Source organism: Poeciliopsis prolifica, unplaced genomic scaffold (assembly GCF_027474105.1).
Source record: "Poeciliopsis prolifica strain line A6 unplaced genomic scaffold, Auburn_PproV2 SCAFFOLD024, whole genome shotgun sequence".
In the NCBI taxonomy this organism is placed as follows: Eukaryota; Metazoa; Chordata; class Actinopteri; order Cyprinodontiformes; family Poeciliidae; genus Poeciliopsis; species Poeciliopsis prolifica.
This window is the reverse complement of record NW_026562399.1, coordinates 4333928-4356551: the sequence shown is the minus strand read 5'-3', so window position 1 is coordinate 4356551 and position 22624 is coordinate 4333928. Positions and strand designations below refer to the sequence as shown.

The 22624-nt window shown below is 40.4% G+C and overlaps 1 protein-coding gene across 5 annotated transcripts in view; it reads right to left on the bottom strand.

Annotated features, from left to right (window-relative positions):
• Positions 1–1767: 1767 nt before the first annotated feature.
• cadm1a (cell adhesion molecule 1a) overlaps positions 1768–22624 on the bottom strand; it is a 357748-nt gene continuing 336891 nt past the window's right edge. For all 5 annotated transcript variants that reach the window (XM_055046951.1, XM_055046953.1, XM_055046952.1 and 2 more), the window contains 2 exons: positions 11880–12008; positions 1768–7330 (listed from right to left, as the gene is read on the bottom strand). In XM_055046951.1, coding sequence (XP_054902926.1) covers positions 7212–7330; positions 11880–12008 — 248 coding nt within the window. In that variant the 3' untranslated portion in view covers positions 1768–7211. The remainder of the gene's footprint in view (positions 7331–11879; positions 12009–22624) is intronic.

Genomic DNA, 22624 nt, shown 5'->3' with positions numbered 1-22624 from the left:
TCCAGTCATCGTCTGAATGCCGAACGGTGTGAGGATTTCAAAGACTGGCCGACGTACATTAAATATGAGGACAGGAGTTACATTTTCTCCGTGACGGACAGCTCCATCGATTAGTCCCGACGTCAGCTGCACGCTGCAGCCTTTTACGCAGCTTTCCCCGACGCTCCTCCAGGTATTAGCCTTTTGATTGCGTTAATTAGGGCTCCTTGTTTTACGCTGCTTGTTAACGCCGCGCATTTGATTAAGATTTCATAACGTCTGCAGCTCAGACTGGGGCTGGACCGCGGCAGCCCGTCTGCCATGAGGACAAACCAACAGAAGAGAAACCAAAATGCATTCCAGATATCTCAAAATGCATTCTGGCTTTCTGGAACGGTAATTTTAAGATATCCACAGTTACATCCTGACTAATGAGAATTATAATCCTGGATATCTTCAATTACATTTTGGGGAGTTCAAATGACTTTTTAAATTTGAAATTGGTTTCATCTGACTATCTGTAATCACATTCTAGACATCTAAAGCTACACTTTGGTAATTTAAGATATCTGTGTTTACAGTCTGACGACTCAGAATAATAATTCAAAATTCAAGATATCTTGAAATCTTGAATCAAGTCACCGGCCAAGAAATATCTGATATTTAGTTTTTCTGAGTCATTATTTGCTTTCAAGACATCTGCAATGTAATCTATTAAACTATTACCTAAAACACATTTAAAATATCAAATATGTTAAATTATGATTAGCCTGAAATGTTAGTAATTCACTGTGGACATCTTGAATTGAAGCCTCCTTAACTTGGTGTAATTTATAAAAGTCAGAATGTAACTAGAAATATTTCAAGTTGGTGTTTTATCTAGTGAAAGTATAACATAATAAGTCTAGTAATGAACCAATTTCAGATATTTTGAATGAAAGTGTGGTTAAACAGATTCTGTGATAAGTTTTCAGCTTCAGTCGGAAGGCATCAGCTATTCGGGTCGTTTCAAAATGAGATTAATGTGAAACTGCGCCACAAAATGACGCCACCCCAGACGCGTGGCAGCGTTTGAAAGCGGAGCTTGGCTTCAGGTGCGGATGCTGTCGTCATCCCTCCCCGGTCCGTGCTGTGCAGGGCCTCGGGTCTCCTGGTGGGAGGGCGGCCCAGTCAAAGCCTGAATGCTGAGCAGAAGCCTTTCACATCACCTTTCATCATTAAAGCCAACAGATTAAAGGAAGGTTAAGGAGCAGGAACGCTTTAGAAACTTCAAAAAAAAAAAAGAAAAAACTTTAAGAACCGTATGCAAAAGGAGGAAAGTTTAAAACTTGAGGTGAAACTTTTTGAAGAGCAACATGGTGATATTTTAGCTCCTCTGATTCCCTGATTCCTCACTAAATGTAGCAAATGTTAAAGTTGTAGCATTTAACTTTTAGGAAAAAACTAAAGTTCTATTATGAACAGGCGACATGGGCATCTGCCCAGGGTAGCATCTTGTGGGGAGCGGCATGAGCCACAGCAGGTACGGAAAACCACAAACGCAAAAAGGCTAAATGGCGCTTGTGGGTCAGATTCACTAACGTATCAGTAACGCGCAAGTATAAAGGTTCTGGCTTGGAAAAAATGATATTGTGTTATATTCTATGTAATTAAAATTCCATCCCTTCATTTATTTGTATTCTTTGTTCAATTTAGCAGTTTATTAAAGCTGCTCAACTCTGTGCACAAACACCGCATCATCTGTGTATCTCGTTTTTGATTCTGAAACAAAAAAAACCCCAACACATATTATTTTGGACATTAATATCTTTTCTCTTTTATTAAGACAAGAACTCTTCATTGTTTTGTAAAAATGTCTATTTATGAACCAATACAAAATGTGTATGGGAATGTGGAACTCCTGTTCTCCATTAATACACATTAAATTTTTCTCAAGTACAGCAGAGAGACAAAAAGAACAATCTGAAACAAGAACCGGGTGGAACAATCAAATCTTTTTTTTTTTTTTTTTTGGGGAATCAAAGGAGTTTGAAAAGGCGGTGGAGCGTTCAAAGTGACAGTAGTACAGCCACGACACGTTTCTGATCCTGCTTCATTCCAATAAACGTATGATATGTCAAAGAAAAGCAATACTTAACACTTTTTTTCTTTTTTACAGTGCACCAAATATTGAGAAAAAATACATAAAACATGTACAACATATTGTATATGCAAAACATCTCACCAGTTCTGGACCTAAAAAGAATGTGTTTGCACTTCCGGACTTGATGAACGCATTTGTACACGCCTTTATGTTGTCGACAGGTGGGGCCTAATCTTTGCATTCTACCTGAGATGCAGTCACATCGATCAGCAACACATGAACCTGAGACAGGACATTATCAAAGGGATCCAATGTGCAGGAAACTACCTCAGTTACAACATATGTGCGTTCTTTTTTTCTTTTTCGTGTTTTAATTTACAGGGAATATCCAGAAAAATAAACCAAAACCTTATGTGTCATTTACTCCAATCTCTGATTAATTCGACATACACAAATGGCATCGTTCATGTTTTTAGAGTACAAAAAAGTCAAAATCAACAAATCAGCCTTAAGGAAGAAGCAACGTCCCCGTCAGTTCCTGCATTGACGACTTTATGTCTTAAAACTGGATCTAAGTGGAAGCTGCCATTGATCATGGAAGCAAAAACAGTGCTCACTGTAGAATACAAATCACAAAGTTGCAGCCTAACAGATGAAGTGGTATCTGCTCTGTGATCCATAAAGCAACAATAACCAGTCAGATATTTGTCATTTTTTTTATTCAGACACCAGACCGTGAAACATCTAATCTAATCAGTCCCCGTTGCCCAACCCCCACCCATCCGGTTTACACAAACACAAAACAGTGTCGTCAGCATACAGAGTGAACATTGTGGTGATTTATACGCGACTTATTAAATCGAGTACACGAAATGTGTGTAACTAATATGTACACGTCCGGTGAAAAAGCCAAAAAATGAAGCTCCCAGCTACAGCTAACCCAACTGTTCTTTTCTAGGGCTGCAAACATTTCATTAGCACAGACGGGGTAAAGGTTAAAGAATGCATTTCAGTCCGTTCCTTTGAGATAAACCTCATCTTCAAATCCTCAACGTAAAAAGCCTGAATGCTGTTTTCATGCATGACTATGATATTTTAAAGCTATCACACAGCTGATGTGATTCACATTTATAAAACACACTGAGATGCTTCAAAGTCACAGCTAGTGGTAGATATGAGGACACACCGCAAGCAACACTCAGTTCCCCAAACAGGGACTCTAAAAGTAACTTTCAGTCCAAAACGTTCAGTGGGATGGACTGATATGTATTTATATCGGTGAACTGAAAAATATAATTGATAAAGTCAGCAGAAGACAAGAGGTGTTAGGTCAAAACTAGCTAAAAAGCTAAACTTAGCTGTGTAAATGTTCAAGGCATATGGGCTAAACCTAGCATGTTGACTAACATGTACTGACTCCGTTCAATGAGTTGGGCTTATCATAAATAGATCAAATGACATAATGCAATATTGGCCAACAGTAGCATTTCCTATTCAGTTTGCAAACACTTGTTGAGAAGATAAAGTTAGCTAAAATGCTCATGCTAGCTTAAATGCTAATTTTATGGCTGATCTGGGTGCTGTATTAGCATTTTCCTTGTATATTTTGTTGTTTGTTGTCATTATCTTTTCTCCACTTCACCGAAACATCATTTGAGCTAAGAGAGTTGAATAGTTAGTTCTGATTAAAACTGTATTTTATTAATTATATCAGTGATTATCAGACGAACTGTGAGTCAGAAGGTCTGACAAAAAGTCAATCAGAAAAAAATTGTCTGAGCTGCCAACTTTATATAGAGGCGATTGAGGGATTTAGTCAGTTTTAGAGCTTTTCAGCTGTTGATTATTTTAAATTTTCTTCTTCTACAGTCAAGTGACATCATTTTACTACTTACAAAATAAGTAGTGCCATGTGAAGAAATTACCACAAAATAGGGAAGTAATGGAAAGCCAAACAGTCGGAGCAGAGCCTGCTGCTGGCAGAGACCTCTTCATTTTACAGAGAATATTTCTCCTTTCTGCCATCTTCTCTGCCAAAAACTTTCTTACACCATTCATATCACTACCTCTAACATTTTGTCAGCTTAGGTCTTAATGCCTATGATGCTACATGAAAAACTTTAAGCTTACCGAGGGAAAGTTCTAAGAAAAAGGATAACATTTTCAGAATGTTGAGCGTTTTTCTAAAATGATGATGTTAGGAGCGAATTTTAGTCTTAGGATTCTTTATGAATAAAGGTCTAAAATATTCGGTGGGATTAATTAAACTCAAACTAAAAAAAAAAGTTATTCCCCCCCCTCCCAAAAAATCCATTACTTGTGGTTGATATTTTAAAGGGGCCACATTTTGCAAAATTCAGATTTTGCACATTTTTGTATTTCCTCTTAGGTTTCTACAGCTTCTAACAACAGCCCAAGCACTGAAACTCAGCCCGTTACCTAGCAACCCAAAACTGAGCTCCAGAATATTTGGTCAGTTGTTGTTGACTTACCATCCAGAAACCATTTGCTTTGTTCTTGTTGGTTATGCAGGAGGCTCTACTAATGCTTTTCAAAGATGTATAGTTTACACTGACTTGGGGGGGCGTGGCCAGCAGCATCTTAATTTAAAGTGACAGAGGCCATACTGAGGACATTAAAATCACCTAAGAATTATTTTTTGCACAAAAAAAATATGATGAAATACTTTTTAATGCCCTGTTCTAACTTGTTCATTTAGTCATTTTGCCCTGGAAAAACACCCAGAATTAAAATGACAGTGATGCAGATGATGGCAAACAAGCTTTATGTGACACGAGGAGTGAAAACCACTAAACATTCACACTAGAGGAAGCCTGCTCCAGCCGCTACCTCCGCCCACATCCTCCCACATCTGTCCTGGACTCATTAAACGTGTTGCTTGCTGTGTGAACTCATAAGAACCACAACAGAACCACCAGGCGCTCTGCGTTGTTGACAAGCTGATGCAAACAACGGATTAACGGCATGGAGCAGAAAATGTGAGGGAAGTTACTTTACAGGCAAACGTTAACTTTTGGCGTAACTCCAAAGCGACTCCGGTTCGGTTCTGGCCGGTGGTGCCAAAGCGGAACCGAAACGATCCTGGCGCGGATCCAGACATGCAGAAAAACGTGTGAAGTATCGAAGCGTTCAAAAAGCGGGCGGGTGAAAGCAGAACCCGAGTGGTGTGACCGTCAGAGCCGTTCGGTTTCCTCTCCGTTTGTCAGAACTTAAGATGAGAACCAAGGCGTTCGGGCGTTACTCTGGGAGGATTTGTGATTCCTCTGGTTTCATCTACATCCAGTGTTTATGAGAATAAATGAAACCCACCGACCAACGCCCGCTAGAGCTCAAATGAAGTTCAAACTTACAGATGTTTCAGTTTAAAGCTGGTTAAGGCGGTTCTTTCTACTGCGGTAACTGCACAACACGAGCATCCTGCACTTCAACAACCAGGCATCTCCCTTGAAATAGGATATTTTATTTCTTATTTTCTCCACTTGGAAGAAAAAAAAAAACACTTTAGATTGAGAGAAAATGCAAACAAACTGAAACGCTGGTATGTGCAAGCATTTCAATCATAAAAAAACAGGAGGAAATTTTCATTAAGCAACATGGAAGAAAACTAGGGGTGTAATTTAGAAAGCAGGCTGAGATCAGTGAAAATCTGTTTATTTTTGCAAACGTTCTGGTCATTTTGCCCCGTCACCTTTTTGATAAAAAAGTGAACTCCGGTTTGGTTCTGATTGTGAACACCAAGTGGACCAGAGACCGCTCCAGAAGCAGGAAGTGGACTACAGCGCAGGGCATTCTGGGCAGATACAATCAAAACAAACATCTTAGCCTAAGCGAAAGAAATGGCAAAGATAAAACACAAATCCTCCAACCGCTAAAATCCGGTGGCATTTTCACACTATCCGATGAAGAAGAAAGTTGCACTCAGTGTCGTTTTGATGTCGTTTCCTTCAGCGGTTCTTGTTGCAGCGCCCCCGCAGGTAAGGAGGGGAACAAGTTGCTCAAAAGGTTTGGTTGGTTTGACTCAAAGCAGTTTGAAATCGAACCGAGTCTACCAGACCATCAGGTGGAAGACACAGTCTGTAGTTAATAACATCTACAATCACTTAATGTTATTTAAGTGACCTTAAGTGATTTAATTAAGGGTCAGAATCAATTGTAGAATAAAAATAAATAAATTATGGTTTAACACACCATTATATACAAATAAATTAAAGTTTGCATGAGATTCAATCGGTTTACGTACAAATGTACGAATTTGCTCGTTTCCAGATGTAACAGAAATAGGACAAGAGGCAAAATGACCCATAAACCTTTGCATCCTTGCTTCTGGCTGTACGTTTAGGTGTTGTTGGTGGGGGAGTTTAATAAAAACAAACCTGCGTCTGGTTTAGGCTGTCCGTACAGTGACACACAAAGCGCTCCATGCATTACGTCTTCAGAACCTCAGAGGGAAAAGAGAGAGGAAATGGCTTGAGACAAATCACAGTATACTTGAAAGAGTATTTGTTATGCAGGAGGGGAGAAGAGCGCGCGTGTGCAGACACATTTAGAGAAATGAATAAAGTGGCTGTGTAATTTTACCCTCATACAAAAGCCGACAGCACGCTGATAATAACAAGTGTTGGGGGAAGAAAAGATGAAAACGGGGAAAGAAGAGCAACGAGGTTATGCAAATGACAATCAGTACGGGTGTAGAGTGTGGAGAGAACAAAATAATTCAGAACAAGGCACAGAATTTTCTGCAAATGGTGGAACTAAAAGATAAAACTTCGTACCAGCAGTTAGGGAGGTGTTAAATGGTGAAGCTCTCTACAGTGATTTCTGGCAACATCTGGCGCCCCCACCCACTCCCACCCACTCCCCACCCCCGGACTTGCTTTTATTTTATTTTATTTTTTTGATATTTTGTCTTTTTTTATCTTAAACACAAATAACATTCCATCTACATCTGCAGACTAGACTAAACGACGGCGTAAAACCAGGCCTTTCCTTCAAAATCCCTCCTCCATCCCTTTCACCAAAAAGCGATCCGAATCCGTCAAAAAAAACAAACCCAGCCCCATCCCCGGGAAAGCGGCTCGGCGTGCCGGCGACGGCATCCGAGCGAGGGCGGGGTTCCCCCCGGTTCGGGTTAGATGTAATACTCCTTCTTTTCGTCCGAGTTGGTGTGGCCGCCCTCTGCATTGATGATGGCTGTGTCTGCGTCCGCCGCGTCGTCTGCACCTTTGGCTTCGTGTGTGAAGTAGGTACCTGAGGAGGGGCAGCGGAGCACAGAGTTACCCCACAGCAAACAGTGACTTATTCACCACAGCTACAACGAGTTCGGGCTGCACAATCAATCAGTAATAATATATATTGCAACAGACACAAGATCAACTGATAATACATATCAATATTCAAGATAGTCACCAAAGTTTTATTTATTTATTTTTTCCTAAATCACCTTTTAGCAATAGAAAGGTGGTGTTTATTTTTCAAAAATACGTTTTGACAACATTATTTTACAGAACCGCACAGAGCTGCACGGCCTTCTGGGAGACGTAGGCAGAGGAAACCTTTCGCTGCTCAACCTCTATGCTAGTGAAGTTGGGTTGGTGGCAACAACTCACTCTCACTGTGTGGTTGCCTAGCAACAACCTGCAGGGTAACAAGCAGTTTCAAAGCCTCCCCCTACACCCTCCCAAGTTCAGTTGCCTAGCAACAACCTGTTGAGTAACAGCCACAGTTTCAGTTTTGTGCTTGAAATAAATAATGGTGAAAAGTGAAAACTGAAGTTAAAACAGTGAAGAGCATTTCAGAGAGCCAGAACAAAAAATCGAATCAATACTTGTTGATAGATGATCATGTTGTGATACGTTTTTCAGCCCCATCGTCCAGTGTGAGAAATTATTTCATACTAAAAATGAGGCACTGTGCTTGTAGTTTACCTTTCATAAGCTGTCGACGCACCGCATCTTATTGTTTACATCCAGAAATTTCGCAACGCAAAAAAAATGCAATTCTTGGATGCGAGACCTGGAGATGTATGAATTATTAATTTAGTGCACTGCGCCGCAGCAAGAAATACAAATAAAACATAGAAAAAACGTTGAACAACAACTCAAAACCAGCCACATGTTGGCCTGACAGGATAACACATTTTGCTGGATGGCAAATTGTCCCAGAAATTGTTGCAATAAACGCTGATATTGTCCCAGAGAATGATGCAAGTACACATTCTCAAAGCTCAATAAACTTTAAACTCTAATGAACATTTAACACCAGAGCTGGAAGATATCTTAAATATCCAAAATAAATAAGCAAAACAACAGAAACAAAAACTAAAATGAATTATGAAGTTTCTGTAAACAAAATTGTCCTTTAACAAAAAAAAAAAAAAAAGCAAAAAAGGCCAGCTGAGACCAAAACAGCAAACTGAAGATGTTTATCATTTGGTAGAAAGAAAAACCAGGCAAATGAAAAGTATTGATTTATTGCTGATCGTCGCATGTTCTTAACTTAAAATCAAGTACTTAATTAGTGCGTTTTCTACTACACTACAAGTACATGGATCGCACTATTCTCGATATACTCATCAAAACAAACTTCGCGTATGCTACTTTTTGCTAAGGAACGGCGCGGCTAACAGGCTGCTGCTTTAGATGACACCACAGATTAAAATGTGACCCTCCATTCACAGCACCTGATTATGTAAATCCTCACATCCACACACACCCACACACACGCACACACACACGCACCAGCAGCAGCAAAGAGTCACACTCAGATTCTCCATTTTGCCCCGGTTTGCTTGCTGCAGGATTGGCACATGAAAATCAGGGCCTTGAAATGATCTTGAGTACGCAGAGGAGTGTGGATCGCACGTTCGAATTAACCTTGTCAAGTTGGGCAAAAGAAAAGGCCACTTCAAACCTCATTTGCAAGATTTATTCACACCCTGTCACAGCGGACGAGTTCGGTAATGATGACAATATATCGAGGCTGAGTGAGGGAGAAAAATGCCAAACGAGAAAAATTACTGTTTGATCAGACAGAAACAAGGTGCTCAGCGCTGCTGCAGCAAGCACCGACCTGCTGGAGGGTTTTCTTCTGCTCTGCTTTAATGTCGCACTCCGACCAAACTAATGTTAACATTACGCAAATCTAACCCGAATAAACACAAAAAACTGCTTTCAGAAACAACCTGGCACTGTGTGAAGAAGTGATCGCCCTTGAAACTTAATAATCCGGTCAAGTGCCTCATTTCAGCAGTAATTAAACAAAACCAAAGAAGAAACGTTTCAGTGGCAAAATAAGGAGTAAAGAAACGTTATAATCCAGACTAAACTATGGCTGGATGATATGGCAAATGTACCACAATATAACCGTTTCATATCAATCAATACGTATAATAACTGATTAGTTTATAGTTTTAAATATCTGAATACTACCAACCTGATGGTGTGACTCTTCCTGTTTAATCCACAATCTTTGCCCCATGTTGTCTTTTTATCTTATTTTGAAGCTCAGTGGGGAAACCTTGAACTGCTGCTGCGCCAGTTACGCAACAGGTTGTTGCTAGGCAACCGAAGAGTGGAGGTGAAGTTGCTGGTGTGCTTGGGATCATTGTCCTGCTGCAGAACCAACGTGATCCAGACCATCATACTGCCACCACCCTGTTTCAACACCAGACCATCATACTGCCACCACTATGTTTCAACAACAGACCATCATACTGCCACCACCCTGTTTCAACACCAGACCATCATACTGCCACCACCCTGTTTCAACACCAGACCATCATACTGCCACCACTATGTTTCAACAACAGACCATCATACTGCCACCACCGTGTTTCAACACCAGACCATCATACTGCCACCACTATGTTTCAACAACAGACCATCATACTGCCACCACCATGTTTCAACACCAGACCATCATACTGCCACCACCATGTTTAAACAACAGACCATCATACTGCCACCACCATGTTTCAACACCAGACCATCATACTGCCACCACCATGTTTCAACACCAGACCATCATACTGCCACCACCCACAGACCATCATACTGCCACCACCATGTTTCAACACCAGACCATCATACTGCCACCACCCACAGACCATCATACTGCCACCATGTTTCAACACCAGACCATCATACTGCCACCACCATGCTTCAACACCAGACCATCATACTGCCACCACCATGCTTCGCTCTGAGGATGATGTTCCTCTTCTGGAAAATGCTGTCCTGCTTCTAAGCTAGATGTAATAAATAAATAAAGTTTGTTGTAGCAGTCTTCCTGTTAAAATGTGTTGTTTCTTTCCACTGTCACCACATGCTTGCTCAGGCTGACTCGATGTGTTCAGCCTGACTTTCTTAAATCTAATGTTTTGCCACTTGGCATTAAATTATTGACTTATGTTGATTGTGTTCTATTAAAACTTGAAACTAGGTTATCTTGGCTCTTAATTTCCAATAACATTGGAAATGTTGTGACCTGTTGAAGTACTTGGCAGGCTGACCAGCATTTCTGAAGCATTTGCTTTGGAGAAAAGCTGCCATACTGATAATGTGCTGATGCCAAGTAACCTGAAACTCTGACCCAAGCAGAATGATAACATAAAAAACATTTTTTCTGCATCTCTAATTGCCTCATTTATGCCATTTCCCCTCTGAAGTGTTTAATGTACGCAATCCCATTTCCTCCTGAGTTGGAAACATTAACGTGTGAAATTCCTTAATTATCCAGCCGCCATGAGAGCGGCGTGCGATGAATGTCGTGTTATTCATCAGGATGGCTAGAAAAATGCAGTTTTACTCATCATCAGTAACCCGCAGCACTAATGGCTGCTCCTCCATCATTTGGCAAACACCCAGCCAGTGATGTAATAAGAGAAACAAACTGAAGCACTTTCCCTCGTGACGGTGCAGATGGCGCTCCAGAGTATAAAAATGAGCTTCTAAAAATGTTAAATATCTTCAAATAAAATTCTTAATTCATCTCTGTTTCACAAATTTGAGCATTCTGAGTATTTTAAGAGGAATAGTCGACCTTTGAACCCTTCAAGCTTTTATTATTTTTTATGGGATTAAAAAGGAGCAATATGTCCAATAAAAGAACAAACAAATCCCAAATTCTCCTTTTTCTGGTTGATTCTTTGAAAAATACCAAAGGTACCACAGATTGTGGATGCTGACATTAGCATTAGCATCAGCGCTGCTGCTGCTACATATTTAGCAGTGAGAAGTTATTTCATTCCTGCACAGCTTTGCTGACAGGCTAACTCCTTTTAGCACAACTCAAACATAACAATAGTCTCTTCCAGCGTCCAATCAGATCCTTTTGGAAGCTGAAATTAACTCTCAGTAAGCCGAGAGACGCGGTTTTGTTCTCCATCATCGTCATTTGTAGATTTTTGGGTACACCAGAAACACATGGGTAAAAAAATGTTACTGCATTAAAATCTCCATACATATTTCATTATGAAATATTGAAATCCTGACTCTACTTGAAAGGTTACATATAAATAAAGGTTTACTTATTTACTTCTGTACTTCAAAACTGAAGAAGCCTTTTGGATGAGAGATGAAACATTTTCATCGTCTGAGTATGAAAAGGGAGCCTATGTCAAAGTAGACGCTCATCACTGGCATGTGGACTAATAATTTTCTGAAGAAAACCTAAGAAAGACTGCAGTCAGTTGAAAGCAGAGTGAAAATAAACTCTGGGTCGTTTAAAACATTTACACATCCACAAAAACAAATAAACCTTTAGCAAGAAAGACCCGGAGTGTGAGCTGGTCTGTTACCTTTGTGTCTTGCAAAGTAGCGTCCCAAGACGATGAGCAGGCAGAGCATGGCGAAGACGACCACGGCCACCACGCCTCCGATGACGGCGTGGTCCACCGTCCTCGGTGCCCCTTCTCCAGCTCGAGAGTCTGAGAAGAGAAACGTCCATGAGAGAAACAGAACCAGTAAAACCGCCTGCGACACGGTGGGAAGGGCGATTAGCTTCCGAACCGCTGCGGATCTGACTGAGAAATGTGATGTAGACATGGACACCTCTTACTGGACAACCTCAGAGACACGGCGCTGTGGGTCACCTGTCACCGGGCAACTTATTCACATCCTATTAATATATCAATGTTATTACTGTCGCTCAATATAAACTAGATTATTTTGTTAATTTTATTAATCAGTTTATTGAAAACATTTTTTTTCATCAGTCACAGAGTCATCATCATGCAAACTTAAAATGTTAAAATTTTAAGTTTTGGTCTGTCACAATAACAAGCAATAACAAGATAAATTGTCCCAGAAGTATAAGGCTGTTGTTTTGAGACTATTTTCAAGTAATGTAATAGTAATGGAATAATAATAATGCAATGATCAATAAACTGTAAGATCTACTCAACATTTATCACTGGAAGATATTTTAAATATCCAAAATAAACAGATAGAGCGTTAGACACAAAAAATAAAATGAATTATGAAGCACTAATTGTTGAAATTCAGACCAAAGAATGAAAACTTTTATCATCCAGTATTTGGCAGAAAGACAGAAACGATAAATGATGCAAATGAAACCTACTGAGTCTGTTTTAAGTTATCATGCGATTAATGCATTTATTGTGACAGACCTGTGCAAAGTGCAAAGAAAATCGTGTGAAATGGCGGTGAAGCTCAAATTACTCCAACAGCTCATCGATATTTGTGCTTCTAGCAACGTTTTCATGTTGGTTTGGTTCAGTGGTGGAGGCCCAACTGTGATCTGGAACATTTCATCTTGTTGTGACTAGTGTGGTTCTTTGACTCCAGCAGGAAAGCATCTTAAAACGCTAAACCAGCTCCTCGAAACATTGAAAGACCTTTTTCTTCTTATTCTCATAACTGACGGTCACAAATTGCCGCAGTTCACAGTTTGAGTTCAGTTTGAGATGATTTTTCAAAAAAAGTCAGGAACTATAAATGGTTTTGAAATTTTCCTTCCTTTGACGGTTCAAACAAAGAGCCATGCAGTTTAAAATCCGCCTCCACGTGTGAGATAATGAAACAACAGCGGCTGTGTTCCCCTTAATGAAAGTAATTGGACCTAAGTGATAGTTTCTGTGTATAAATTGGCTCCCGGGACGTTTCCAGGAACTGTCAGGGATCTGCGGCTCGTTTCAAACTGACCCCAGAGCAGACTGACGCTGCTTTTCTGTGCGATTTCAATAAAAATAACCACCTTTTCAACCGACTTTGCAATTATTTCTCATCCTGCTGTTTACGGAGCGGAGAGGAAGTCAGGTGCCTGCTGCCCCCTACAGGACAAACCTCCACAACAGATGAATAAACTTTTATTTGCTGTGCCGACTTTGAATTCATCTCACTCTGTTTCTCCACTAAAATTAATTTAAACCAGAAACTTTTGATGCAGACAATCACAACCGTCCTCTGCACCCCGTCTGCAGCCCTCCGCCCCCCCTGGAGCCCACATTAACATCGTAATAGGAAAGTGTGTTAAAGCACAAACTCTCGCAGCCTGACAAGAAGTGAATTGGATGTCAGAAGAATTCCTGCTCAGTTTAATTGAACTTGCCCGGCACTAAAAAAAGAAAATCTGCAGTCAAAATAACCTATTAGCTCTATAAGGTGAAGCTTTGTTGAGTTTGACAAGTAGAACAGCATTGACCTCCACAGCGATGTTTTCATCACAATGTTTAAAAAAAAAGGTCTGAGTAAATACAAAAAGCATTTTTAAAATGGAACCTCCCCCCTAAACTTAATCGTTTTGACCCACTCTCCTTGTCCTTTCAGATACATTGGAGGTTTTCAGACCCTAAACATCCTATTTAAGGTTGCTCCACACCATCCCAGCAAGATTTAAATTAGAACTTTGACTAGGCCACTCTAATACAGTATGTTTATGATTGGTGTCATGTTGGATGACTGTAAACTATGTCAAAATTTTACTTGATGAAGTTTTCTTTAAAGAAAAAAATGTGAGTTTAGTTCTCATGATGCTACCAGAATATTTGTGCTATTGGACAGCAGAGGAATGGTGACCAACCTAGCCATAGTAGGTAGACACCAGTCTTTACAAAGCTAATGTTAGCCTGTCCATGCTAATGTACAACACAGGAAGTGGCCAATTCAGTGAAAGACCAGCTATTGAATAGTCATCCTATTCACTAGCCTTTTCAAAGCTAATGCTGGTAAGTAGCCTCCTTCTGATTTGCTAGCATCGGCCGTTCATTTACCATGTTTGGCCAATCATTAATCAGATCAGTAGCTAGCTTCAGAATGGATATAGCTTCTAGTGAAAAGCTTTCTCTGATGTAGTCCGTACAAGTCAGCCAAGGCATGCTAGTTGTTAGCCTCTCCAAAGCTAAAGCTAGACCATCTTTGCTAATGGCCAGCAGAGGAAGAAGCCAACCCTGTGGGCGACCAACCTATGTGTGCTAGTCATTAGCCTCCACCAAGCTAACGCTAGTGAGTTGCCTCAGTTACCGTTAACAGCTTCTCGTTAGTCAGATCAGTAGCTAGCTTAGAAGCACATGTAGCATCCTGTAACAAGGAAATGGTCCTCTGGGCCCCAACAGTCTTAATTTTGGCGCTGAAACTGCCCCAGTTGCAGACTTTGGTTGGAACCGGCCGCTATTTGAGCTAACATTGCAATTTCCTCTGACAACATCAGGTGATTTTTCTCCACACAGTGGCAGCTCCTTGGATTCTTCCTCTCTTTCTTCACCATTCTCTGTAAAGCTGACAGATGTTTGTACGCAGCTGTATGTTGTGTTCTTATTCCTCCGTGAAATTAGAACTTTTCAACTGAGTCAATAAAAGCCTTAAATTAATATGACATTCATGCCGATGAGCTGTAATAAATAGTTTGAGGCTGGCTATAAACCATGTCACAAATCTTGCCTGGAATGTAATTAGCGGGAAACTTGCAGGATCTTCGTTAAAGCACCGTGAAGATGCATCGTGTTGATGAGACCAAATGGGTTATTAAAGGACTTAATGTAGCAGCAAAAAAATAACATTAACCTCAGAATGGAAGTTGTGAACTGAAGATGTAGGACATTATGAGAAAAAACAAACTGTGTAAGAGATAGTCATAATTACTTCCCCGGCAGTAGCTCATGTTTCATGGCTCTCAGCTACTGTACTGTCCTTTAACAGCCAGGGACGTATACCTGCTCTACTTCCTGCTCATTTTTTAATCGACACATCTTTCATTTAGCGCAGCAGAGTCTCTAGAAAGTTTTCTGTTCTTTAATTTTCAAACTTCACCTCAAAATGTGCTTGAAATCTAAAAGCTGAGTTAAGGTTGGACGATACGGCTGAAAAACAAATCACAATATAAGCATTTTATATCAGTGGATATCAAACATTAGTGATAAGTTTTTTTTTATTGTTTTCAATGTCTAAAATACTGCACAACTAGTGGAGTGGCTTTTCCTGTGTTATCTACAGTTTTTACTACACGTTGCTTTTTATTTTTGAGCCGTTACGAAGCACAAAGGCAAAACCTGAAACTGCTGCTGCACAAGTTACTCAGCAGGTTGTTGAGTAAAGAGCGAGTGAGTTAGCTGTTGACACCAACCTAGCTTAATGGGCTGTAAGAGATTGAGCGGCTTAAGCCTTTCTCCTGCCTACATCTCCCAGAATGCTGTGCGGTTGTGGATGTGAGTTCAGTGAATATTCTACATATTGTCATCTTCATAAAATAATGGCCTAACTCTTTTTTTTTTTGCCAAACGTTATTTTAAGGAAAAAAAAAAAAGCCAAATGTACAAACTCAGGATGTTTGTGACACAGTTTATCACAAGACAAAAAAAAGGCTTATAAAAGAAAAATTATTTTTGTTTCACTTAACATTTTCTGTTTAAGAAGATATAAACTCACCATGGACGATATCATGCTAAAAAAAAGCCAAAAAAGTGTTTGAAGGCCATACAAAGTTAATCCAAGGGCCACAAAATGACAAAAAAGGGCAAAAAATATGATAATGAATGTTGAATATTGTATCAGATGTATTATACACTGATATTAATTATGTGTTTATCCCAAACGGAGGATCCAGCTGTCAATCGCGAGCGGCCATTTCAGAGGGAGAGAAACCTAGGTGTGAGAGTTTCTCATTTTCATGGAACATGTTGACGGAGACGTGAAAGATCTTCTAATTGGATCTACTAATCTGCTAATTAAGCATTGGTGATGTGGGCGCTGTGCCTGTAGATCGAGGGGCAATAAGGAATGCAGCAGCACAATGTGGGCGGGTGTCACCAGCGCACAACGTCTCGTCAAGATCCACTTCCAATGCCAGCAACGCTGCTGGTTAAAGACTGAATGTAATTAAAGCACCAATGAACCTATTCATTGAACCTATTTAAAAATGTCAGGGAAATCTTTCACCTTTCGGGTGGCGAGCTACGCCGCTTCCATACAGAACGACTCCGTCGAAGGTTTATTAAGCGCCCTGAATGATGTCAGAAAAAGGGCTTTTCATTTCCCTTCTGAAGCCATGCAAAAACACGGAAAAGTTCACATTTAAATCACAAAAACAGGTAAATTATTCTTCTCCAGCAGTGAGTCAAGAGATGGCTTCGTCAGCCAGGTTAGTGTTTGTTATGCATTATTTTGAGACATTAGAGTAACTGGAGAAAGTAAAAAAAATAAGATATAAAGTGACATTTCTGCATCAATCAGGCAGAAATGGAGAGACAAGCTGGAAAAGTGTCAGAAGAAGAGCAGAAGAAGAAGAAACATTCTAGATGCTTTGGGTCCCGCAGCAAATCGACATCCACATCCACATCAGCGACTCATCCAGAAAAACAGCTACCTGCCTCTACTAAGGTCAAAGATCATGATTCAACAATAAGACAGAGAGAAAATCTCTTCCATTGGAGAGTTTCAAGACCAGAACAGCTGACCTGACTCACATTTACTAAAAAAAAACACAAAAACATACTGCTGATCCAGAAGACTTCTGGGAAAATCTTCTCTTGGCTTGAAGAAGTAGAATGGATCTTTCTGGAGTAAAACTGGAGTATTTTCCAGTCTGACCTGTCGGTGGCGGTGGACAGATGCTGCTCTGAATATCATCCTGAACTGCAAAACGAGATTTACAACGACCTCATCTTCATTCAGGGAACTTTGACATCTTCAAACAGTTCTGTAGTTTATCGGATTCATGGAAGGGAGGACGAGCGAAAGGAAGAAAAGAAGAAAAGAGGAGAGAAAAGACGGCAGGCAGAAAAGAAGGATGGAAAATGGAAAGAAAGTAAAGAAAGAAGGAGAAAACAGGAAGGATACAATAGTGCTGATGGGCTATTGTTCACACTGGATTTGTTGTTAGCACGGAACAGGCTAGCAGTAGCTTTTGATAGGCCTGCATTAACCTTCAACAGGCTTGCGTTAGCTTTGGATAATTTAGCGTTAGCTTTGGAAAAGCTAGTATTAGTTTTGGATAGTCTAGCATTAGACTAGCGTTAGTTTTGGATAGGCTAGCATTAGACTAGCGTTAGTTTTGGATAGTCTAGCATTAGACTAGCGTTAGTTTTGGATAGGCTAGCATTAGACTAGCGTTAGTTTTGGATAGGCTAGCATTAGACTAGCGTTAGTTTTGGATAGGCTAGCATTAGTTTTGGATAGGCTAGCATTAGACTAGCGTTAGTTTTGGATAGGCTAGCATTAGACTAGCGTTAGTTTTGGATAGGCTAGCAGTAGCCTTTGAAAGGCTATCGCTAGTTCTGAATAGGCTAACACATCGCATGCCTGGGCTGGTTTGGCCTCGTACTTTTTTCTAATGCAAACTTTGTAAAGAAAACTGGCTGGCAAACAATACTTAAGCGACGTACAACAGGTGTCTTTTTCACCGATTTGAACATTTGCAGTTACTTACTCAGACTAAATAAAACATGGACTAGATTATTCAACAGTAAAAGTGGAATATTACCAGGTGTGAAAACACACTTTGTTTAACTAAATAAGACAAAACCAAGGAGTCCGAATTTGCATTTCATTATCATTTTACATCTTTTTCACGATCCAGTTTTCTTTCTCTTTAGTTGGAAATTAGCGTTTTAAATAAAACATGCACAGAAAGTTGAGCGTCATCGGTAGAAAATCTATTTTCTGGCATCAACATCTCAGCCAGCTTTTAAAACACACTCAGGATTAAATATCTAATTTACAGCAGGTGGAGAGCTGCATGGGTAAATAAAATCCTGCTCATATTTCCCTCATATGTAACATCAGCCTGTGTGTTTGAAATGAACTCCACTTCTGGTGTCAAACAATATAGAGAAGAGGAAGCGTTCCAGCCAGCAAGCCAAGGCGAGCCAACAGTACATTACCTCCTTTGGAAACCTTGCACCTTTTTTTATCTGACGGGGCCATTCATCATTTATCTAATCATGGCAAGTCCTCATCCAAAATGTAATATAATTATGGGCTATAACTGTTCTCAGGATATTAAGCTGTATCTGGGCCACGGCTAGCTCAATAAACACCTTCTAATAATGGCTTTTAGTGGTCTCTGGAGCGACTTATCCTAACACACAGAGGACTCTCTACGGCTCCCAGGGCCAAATGAGTTTGCAGCTTGTTGCAGAGATGCACATCAGTCCTGTTAATGGGGACACAGTTTGGAAAAAAAAAGAGAAAGGAAGCAGCCCAGTGGTGCTTCTCTCCAGCCTCCAGACTATTCTTTGCGTGATTATCTACCCAACTCTCTCCTCCCACCCTGCTGTCGCCGAGCTGCACCAGTCACCCCGTCGACGGCTGGAGACGTTGCCCTGGTTGGTGCAGCTGCATTTCCCTGAATAAACAATCACCTGACGAGCACAAATAAGGTCAAAACAATTATTAGCCGTGTTTTAATCATAAAGAAAAGGCCAGGAGATAAATAAGCCGTCCTGGAGTCAAAACACAGACTCCCAAAGTGGAGTGCCCCTGCCTCATTGATAACAACAACAGAGACTCTGTGTAGCCCGATGTTGTGTGACAGAATGGTATCAGTGAAATGACATCGGGGGCTTTGTGTAGATCTGTGAAAACAGCAGACGCAGCCCTGAGTGAAGGAGCTGTGCCAACAGAAATGAGGAGCTAATCCTGGAGAGGAAGCCAAGACAATGGCTGCATTTCCATACCGACAGTAAACAGACAGCAGTGCATTCGCCAGTCAAGGTCGTCCATGAACCGCTCACGGATTAATACACAAACTTCTGTGCCAAAGCGAAATGTTAGCATTGTGTTGTTTTTGGGGAACCAGAACTTCATCATTTGTTCCATGTCCAGCTGCCGTGGTTCTCATTCTCTCTGCTCTGAGTCAAACCAACCAAACAACCTGTTCCCCTCCTGGCCTGTGGGGGCGCTGCACCAAGAACCACTGAGGGAAACGACACAAAAACCCCTGAAGAAGACACTAAATGGAAACAACAAAATGCTGGGGTCAGCTTATAGCAGCATAATTTGCTAAAAGATTACTAGCGCTAGGCTAATACGCTTGTTTTAGTTGTATTTACCCAGAATGCCCTGTGCCATCGTCCGCTTCCAGCTTTAGAAGCGGTTTCCGGTCCGCTTGACATTCAAAATTTACTCCAACTGAAGTGAGACAGAGGTTTGTAGGCAGACCATAGTTTGCTGCTTTTTTGCCATTACACATTCATACCTCCCCACAAAAACAAACTTTCTAGACAAATGAGCCTTTACAAAAAGAAATGTGTCTTATTATTAAAAAAATATCATACACACCGGTTGGGTTTCAGTTATTATGTGACCATCTCTTGCTTATTTGTTTTTAGATAAATATCAATATAAATGAGCTTAAATTAAAAGTTAAGATGCAACTGGGATAAAAGATTATTATTTAAAGGTTTTTCATTCATGACCAGTCAAAACCATGAATGAACATCAGACTTTTCCAGCCTGGCGTTGGTCTTCAGTTCAAACTGGAAGTCAAAGCAAAGAAAGGATGGATGGTGGAGGATGGATGGTGGAGAGGATCCCCACAGTGACTCAGAATATCACTGAAAGAAAAAACTTTAGTGATGTTTTCACTGATAAATTCCATCCTGGCACATTTTAGCAATGAGCCTGGAAAACCTCCACGGCGGCTTCGCCTGCCAAAAAGCAAGCGGCCAAAGCATTTCAAGGATCCCAGCAGCTGCAACGGTGAGATTAAATTAGAACAGGAAAGAGTGGAAGAAGGTGCTTTACTCTGGATATTAATAATCAATTTCAATTTCCTCTCAGATCTAATTTTTACCTGGTTGAAATAGAAATACTTTAGGATGTGACCCACATTCCAGGACAAAAGAACAGAATAGTCTATGAAGGATAATTGGAACTTTTGAGGAAAACTGTAAAACTGTCGTCTTTGTGGGAAAACAAGAAATATTTCAATGTAAAAAATTCAAACATTAAATGTGTTTAGATCTTTGTTTTTTTATTCAGTAGAAAGAACAGGAATAAAGTTAACAGTCTGGGTTTTGGAGAAATAATCTCAGTTTAAAGAGTCAAAACTACAGACGTTAATTATTTTATGTTTATTTAATGTAACATTACAAATGTACCAAAAATGATTGTCTGCTTCAACATAACCGTCTTTTTTAGGATTAGCTCCTGAGTGTGACCGTCAGTGACAGAGACCATGGGGTGGCAATATTTTACTCGGTTATATTAATCGATTTTCGAGTCAAAACAATTATTCATTATGATTTCTGGTCTAATCTATCGATGTGCAAAAGATCCTCGTGATCTTTCTGGGAATCGATAAAAGACTAAATAAGTCCGAATGTTTGCCTTCAAAGAGGACGGGGTTGCTTGGATCCCTCTCTCTTTTATTTTCGTAGCTTCCTCTTCGTCGACAGTATGCTTTGGGACATTTTAACTCGATTTTGAAAGTTAATGACTGAGAACTGAATCGCTCTCTTTTGGCACACCCCTGTCTGACAGATCCGCAATTCTCTCCATTTAAAATGGGAAAGACAAGAAAACATGACACTTAAATGTGTGCGTGGAAACACCGAAGGATAACATCCTTGATCTAACAACACAGAGCTCCTGAATTTATCTCCACGCTCTGGCGGCTAAACGTTTCAGGACGACTGAAAGATGACATGAAGGTCGCATGCCTTACTGTTACCAGCAGAAGCCAGTTATTTTTCACCTTGTGTGACACGAAGCAGCTGAAGGAGAAGGCGCGAGCGGCCATTATGGTGCAGGTGTTGTTGCAGCCAGCAGATGGTTGACTGACAGCACCGATTAACGAGCATCTGGATGTCCTAATGAGGGTCTCTTTATTATTACAGGCCATCACTATAACAGCGCATAATCGCACACTTTGTTCTATAATATTCAAAATGTTTATCAGACAAAAACTGTTATTTGGAAGACATTGTCTGGTAATGACGTCCATAATGGTAAAACCATCTGCTGGATTCTGCATGTGGATCTGGAGGATCCAGGGGGAGGAGCAGGGGAAACTATGGTGATATTAAGGTGGAGGTGATGAGCTGAATCTGTTTTGACCTTGACTCATTGAGGAAACCATCTCCAGTTGCTGCAACAAATCCACACAATGGAGTTAAACTGGTTCTACTGGTTACAGCTAAAGTGACTGAAAAGACGGCTGAACTTCCTTCAGGGTACATAAAACGTCCGTCTGTCTGTCCGTCCACTGAACCAGACGTCTATCAAGTTCATTCATGTTCATTTTTATTTATACCTCTGTTCCTGCTTCCTCTCTAATATCATCCATCATCTTCTCTGCAACTCATTTTCCAGAACCTGTTTGAACATCATTGTTATGTGACTTTAATTAATATTAATTAACCAACAGCAGCTCATTTATACATGTTTAGGTTTGATTATGGCTCATAATATTTCATATTAGTGCCCACATACCCAAAACTAGGAACATAAATAATGTAAACTGTGCTTGTTGATTTAAAATCTTCAGAAAAAAAAAGAGCTGTAACATTTTTCAGTGATTATTTATCTCTGTACCACTGGTCAGACACACGGAGTGTGAAATGTTTTGCTTTGAGACCAAAATGTCATCCATAACAAACGCTGCGAAGCAAAATCCGAAAAGTTACCGGAGCTTCAAAACTTTACGACTCCAACCAAAATAATTCATCTCCTAAATTCACCATTAACAAAAACACAAATTAAAACTTAAAGCCAAGGCTGTTTTTTACATCCTCTGTTGAGAAGTTTTCAATCCCTGCAGCTGCTGCTTGATGAAAGCTGTTGATGGTGCGTCTATTTCAGGACTCCTCGGTTTATTTCATCATGAAAAGCCAGACGGAACCTTAGAGGCTCACTTGACTTTCAGCAGGAGGCGAGTTATAAGGCGAGGAAAAAGGTTTGTGGAGGTGCTGGAGGTTTGGTGGGGTTGGGGGGGAAGGTCTGTTTGTCACCTGTCACACTCAGTTGTGAGTCTCAAACTAATTAATGCAGCATATGTGGCTCATTTGAAGAGAGCCCCAAAGGCAGGTTGACTGCCAGGTTAGAAAGCGAGGCGGCTACCTGCACGCACACGCTCAGCGAACGCCAG